The sequence below is a fragment of the Belonocnema kinseyi genome, chromosome 6 (assembly GCF_010883055.1).
Source record: "Belonocnema kinseyi isolate 2016_QV_RU_SX_M_011 chromosome 6, B_treatae_v1, whole genome shotgun sequence".
In the NCBI taxonomy this organism is placed as follows: domain Eukaryota; kingdom Metazoa; phylum Arthropoda; class Insecta; order Hymenoptera; family Cynipidae; genus Belonocnema; species Belonocnema kinseyi.
In genome coordinates this window covers 3,722,607-3,728,496 of record NC_046662.1, presented here as the reverse complement: position 1 = coordinate 3,728,496, position 5,890 = coordinate 3,722,607, and the positions used below count along the sequence as shown (strand labels likewise).

Here is a 5,890-nt window from a genome sequence, read left to right as displayed (position 1 = left end):
AATTTTTTCAGAACTTTTAAATATCTGTCAAAATTAATTAAATTTTTTCTACAATTTTCAGAAAATCCTGCAATTTTTACAAAATTTCTTTACAATTTGGATGTATAAATAACAACTGAATATTTGTTATTTGCAGGAGAAATTTGAGTAATTTTAAGAGATATGTAAAATTTTAATCAAAAAAATTAGATACTTTTCAAGAATTGTTTAAGGCTATAAAAGAATAAAAACATTTTTTTAAGATTCATAGGAAAATTAAAAATAATTTTTCATTTTGAAAAATTATTTCAAGAGAATATTTACAAAGTTTTTCAAAGATTTGAACAAAACTTTAAAAAAATATTCTAGAAAATTTTAAGAAAACTTTCTAAAATTTTCATGATAATTTTTTATCTTTTTGAAACTCCTAAATATCTATTAAAATTACTTAAATTTTTTCTACAAATGTTTATTTGTAAATTATACATCAACATTTAAAAATTTCACTTACAAATCACTGCAAATGATAGCACTCAAAGTGGAACTGTTAAATTTTGAACTTATAAAATTGAAATTTAAAAGTTTTTAATTAAAAAATGTTGTATTCAAACGCTAAATAATTTACGCGTATAAAATTAAAGGTACTAACATTTTTCAATATAAAAAAAATATAAATCCACGTTATCATTTTCAATGCTCTAAATTAAAAAATCCATCAATGAACTTAAAAATTTTGAAAATTATATCATTTTAAGAAATTTGAAGCTAGAAACATTAAATATTGAAAAACTGAACACTTCTTAAATTAGAAATTCAATTATTTTCTTTTTAAATAGTTTAAACATTATTGGAAAGCTTCAAAATTTTATTTCAAAATCTTGAGAAATCTAGAAGTTGTTTTAAATTTAAAATTATTTTGGAAATTTTTTCAGAACTTCTAAATATCTATCAAAATTAATTGAATTTCTTCTACAATTTTCAGAAAATCCTGAAAATTTTAGAAAATTTCTTCACAATTTTGATGTATAAATGACAATTGAACATTTATTATTTGTAGGTGAAATTTGAGTAACTTTAAGAGATATGTAGAAGTTTTGAAAAGATTCAAAATTTTTCGCAGATTTAAAACAAAAAAATTAGATTCTTTTCGAGAATTGTGAAAGGCTTCACAAGAATAAAAACATTTTCTTAAGATTCCTAGAAAAATTAAAAATAACTTTTTATTTTGAAAAATTATTTTAAGAGAACATTTAAAAAGTTTTTCAAATATTTAAACAAAATTTTCAAAAAAGATCTCTTGAAATTACTCAATTTTTTTCTATAAATGTTCATTTGTAAATTATACATCAAGAATTAAAAATTTAACTCGCAAATTAAGCATTTTTCAAATACAACAATTAAAATTGTAACGTTCAAAGTTTAAAGGCTCTTCGAAATTTTAAAGATTCCAGGTTTTCTATGTCAAACAATTCAGTTAAAGATTCTTTACTCAAAAATATTTGGTTTCAATTTATTTGTCTGAAATAAAAATTTAAATTTTACAAAATATTCAATAATTTATCTTTTTTTAATTAAAAGTTTCGAAAAAAAATTTGTTTATTTATTAAATAAAAATATATTTTATCCCAAATTTTCAGCACCAAAGGCTTTTATTTTTTATTTTTTCAAGTCTTTAAGAAAGCGTTTAAAAATTCTTTAAATTAAAAATGTAAGCTTAGAAATGCAAATTTTCAATGGAAATTTTCTTGAATTTGTCTCTAAAGTACCAAATAGTTGAATTTTCAACTAAAAAATATAAGATTTAAATCAAAAATATAATGGATAAATTTTCAGTTAACAAACTTAAATTTTCACATAAAAAAAAAACAACTTTTCTACCAGGGTGATGAATTTTCAACAAAAAATCTTTAACAGCAATAGATACATTTTAAACAATAAAATCAATTTAAACATAAATATTCAACTTGATTAGTTTAATTCTCAAACAAAAATATAAATTTATAAATAAAATTATGAATATGCAATTGGAATAATTCGATTTTAAACGAAAAAGATGAATTTTAAAACAAGAAGATTAAGTTTAATTAAAAAAACTATTTTATTAAAAAATCCATGAATTTTCCATAAAATAGTTGACTTTGAACTAAAAACGATCATTTGTCAACAAAACAGTTTAATTTTCAGTTCATAAAAATTAATTTTCAGCCTGAAAAATCTATTTTCAACAAAATAATTACATATTCAATAAAAGTGATCATCTAATTTCCAACTATAGTGATGAATTTTCCACTGAAATAATTGAATTTTAAATTACAAATTTGAATTTTGAACCAAATAGTTACATTTTGAAACGAAAAAAAAATAAATTTTCAATCAAAAATTGAGTAGTTAAATTTCTAGTTAAAACAATTTATCACGAATTTTTTTTTTTCTATCAAAGAGATAAATTTTGAATTAAAATAATAAATCTTCAACTGAAATAGATCAATTTTAAACCAAAAAGATGAATTTTTAACGAAGCAGTTGAATTTTGAAGTAAAAAATACAAATAGATACATTTTCAGTTAAAAAAATTAATTAAAAAATATTTTTTTTCAACTAAATAGTTAAATTTTTAATCAAAGTGATGAATTTTTAACCATAATGATGAATCTTGAACGGGAAAAGCTGAATTTTAAATTAAAATATGAATTTTCAATTAAAATCATGGAATATTAAACTATATTAGTTAAATTTTCAACCAAAAAGTTAAATTTGCAAATAAAATTATGAATATTTCATTGAAACACTTGAATTTTTAACGAAGATAAATTTTCAAGAATTTAAAACTAAAAAAAGCTCAATTTTTAACCATAAATGAAATAGTTAAATTTTCAGTTAAAAACAAATTTAATTTTCAACTATGAATATGATGATGAATCTTGAACTGAAATAGTTGAATTTTAAACAAAAAAGATGAATTTACCATTAAAATGATAGAATATTCAAATGGATTGGTTAAATTTTCAACCAAAAACATAAGTTTACAAATAAAATTATGAATATTTGATTAGAATACTTAAATAAAAAAATAAATTTTTTATATAAAAAAAACGATTTTTAAACAATATATATAAATTTTGAACTAAAAATATAAATTTTCAACCAAATATTTGGATTTTCAATTAAGCAAGATTTTTTAACGAAATATAAATCGGAATAGCTCTAATTAAAAAAAATAGCTACACTTTCAATTTAAAAAAACATAATTTCATACAGAAAAAAAAACAAGTTTTTAACAAAATACTTAAATACAAGAACTTTTAAAATTGAAAAATCATTGTTGCTGAATTTTATATTGCAATTAAAAAAAAAAAAATAACCAATTTTGCGATAGAAATAAATTCCCGGTTTTTTCCAGGTTCGCAAACATTTTTCACGGTTAATGAAATTAAAAAAATGGAACACTAAAGCTAACAAAATTTCCACTTTAAATGCTCAATAATTTACGCGTATAAAATTGAAGGTACTAACATTTTTCAATATAAAAAAATATAAATCCACATTATCATTTTCAATGCTCTAAATTAAAAAATCAATCAATGAACTTTAAAATTTTCAAAATTATATAAATCTAAGGAATTTTAAGGTACTTATTTACAAAAAATATAGTTGATATTTAAACCACAAAATATATTTATTTTAAATAAAAGACAGTTGAATATATCAAAAAATTGATTTTATACTAAAACAGACGAATTTTCACAAAATATAATTTTTAACGTAATAGACCAATTTTCTACGAAATTGGTCATTTATCTAGCCAAAAATACGAATTTTCTACAAAATAGTTCATTTTTAACCCAAAAAGATTAATTTTTAATCAGTTGCATTTTTAAATAAAATAAATTAAATTTCTACGGAAATAGATGAGTTCATAAACCAAAAAAATGAATGTTTAACAAAATAGGTGAATTTGCAACCAAAAAAGATTTGTTATTGAAGAAAGACAAAATTTTTCAATCAAATTCTTGACTCAGGGTAGCCGTTGTAATCGTAGAAATAAATTCCCGGTCATTTCCTGATTCTTTTCCGGTTCGCTAACATTTTTCACGGTCAATGAAATTTAAAAAAATGGAACACTAAAGCTAAAAAAATTTAAAGGTAAATTGAAAGGTATAAAATTAAAGGTACTAACATTTTTCAATATAAAAAAATATAAATCCACGTTATCATTTTCAATGCTCTAAATTTTTAAAATTATATATTTTTAAGGAATTTTAAGGTAGAAAAATTAAATATTGAAAAATTGAAAAAATTTTAACTGAACTCTTCTTAAATGAGAAATTCGATTATTTTCTTTTTAAATAGTTTAAACATCCTTGGAAAACTTCAAAAATGTTTTCAAAATTTTGAGAAATCTAGAAGTTGTTTCAAATTTAAAATTATTTTGGAAATTTTTTCAGAACTTCTAAATATCTGTCAAAATTAATTGAATTTTTTCTACGATTTTCAGAAAATCCTGCAAGTTTTAGAAAATTTTAAAAACAAAAATTAGATTCTTTTCAAGAATTGTGAAGGCTTCAAAAAAATAAAAACATTTTCTTAAGATTCCTAGGAAAATTAAAAATAATTTTTCATTTTCAAAAATTATTTTCAGAGAATATTTAAAAAGTTTTTCAAAGATTTAAACAAAATTTTCAAAAAAAATCCTAGCAGATTTTAAGAAAACTTTCTAAAATTTGCAAGATAATTTTTAATCTTTTTAAAACTCCTAAATATTTCTTAAAATTACTCCAATTTGAAATTTAAATGATTCAAGGCGTTCTATGGAGAACAGTTTAACTTTTGTTTCAATTTATTTGTCTTAAATAAAAATTAAATTTTTTCAGAATATTCAATAATTTATCTTTTTTAAATTAAAAATTTCGAATTGAATGTGTTAAAAATTGAATATTTTAAACTGAAAAAATATTTTAAATTTAATAAAATCCTTCAATTAAAAATACATTATTATGAAGTTATTTTTGAAAATAGTTTATAAACTTCCAGTCACACGTTCACATTTGTTTAATGACTAAGACTTTCAAATTGAAATTTATTTATTAAATAAAAATATTTTTTATCCAAAATTTTCAACATCAAAGGCTTTTATTTTTTCAAGTCTTTAAGAAAACATTGAAAAATTCTTTAAATTAAAAATGTAAGCTTAAAAATAAAAAATCTCAATACAAAATTTTTGAAGTAAAAACATTTTGAATTACGCATTGCAAGCTAAATAATATCATAATTGAAAAACATAACAATTCCACTAATTGTTTTAAAATAACTGAAATCGAACGTGGACAGATTTTTCTTCTACAAATTTGAAAAATTCCTAGTAAAAAAAAAAAAAAATTCACTGTCATTTCCGGTTTTTCTGGGCCTCAAAAAAATTCCCGGTCATTTCTCGGTCCAGCGTGAAACCTGGAAATAGGCAATTTTCGGAAAAAAAGTAAAGGCGAGGTACAAACCAATTTCTTTTTCAAAAGGCTGCTTATATGGTGGAACTTGGAACCCAGGAACATAAATATCAGAACAGCGAGATACTATTTCCCATAGTACTAATCCAATTGCGTAGACGTCTATTTGTTTGAGAGAACTTTCACAATCCCTTAAATTCACAGCACCTTCCAACACTTCCGGTGCCATGTATCTGAGCGTGCCAACCTTCAAAAAATATATCTTTCAATAAATATGTCCAATAAAGTTTAATAGTTCGATTTTCGGATGAATAAGGAGGCTCAAAGTGTGAAAATTTCTTTTTTTTCGGCCGAGATAGGAAGAAAAATCTTCCTATCTCGGCCGAAAATTCGAGTTTCTTCCCGGCGTATCTTTAACGAAACCTACCGTTCCTTCCCGCCCTGCGCGCCATCTAACGAATCGTATAGAC

The 5,890-nt window shown here is 21.4% G+C and overlaps 1 protein-coding gene across 1 annotated transcript in view; it reads right to left on the bottom strand.

Moving 5' to 3' along the window:
- LOC117174722 (bone morphogenetic protein receptor type-2) overlaps nucleotides 1-5,890 on the bottom strand; it is a 52,045-nt gene that overhangs the window by 13,172 nt on the left and 32,983 nt on the right. Inside the window, exon 9 of the mRNA XM_033364041.1 lies at nucleotides 5,472-5,667. Within this exon, the coding sequence (XP_033219932.1) occupies nucleotides 5,472-5,667 (196 nt within the window). The remainder of the gene's footprint in view (nucleotides 1-5,471; nucleotides 5,668-5,890) is intronic.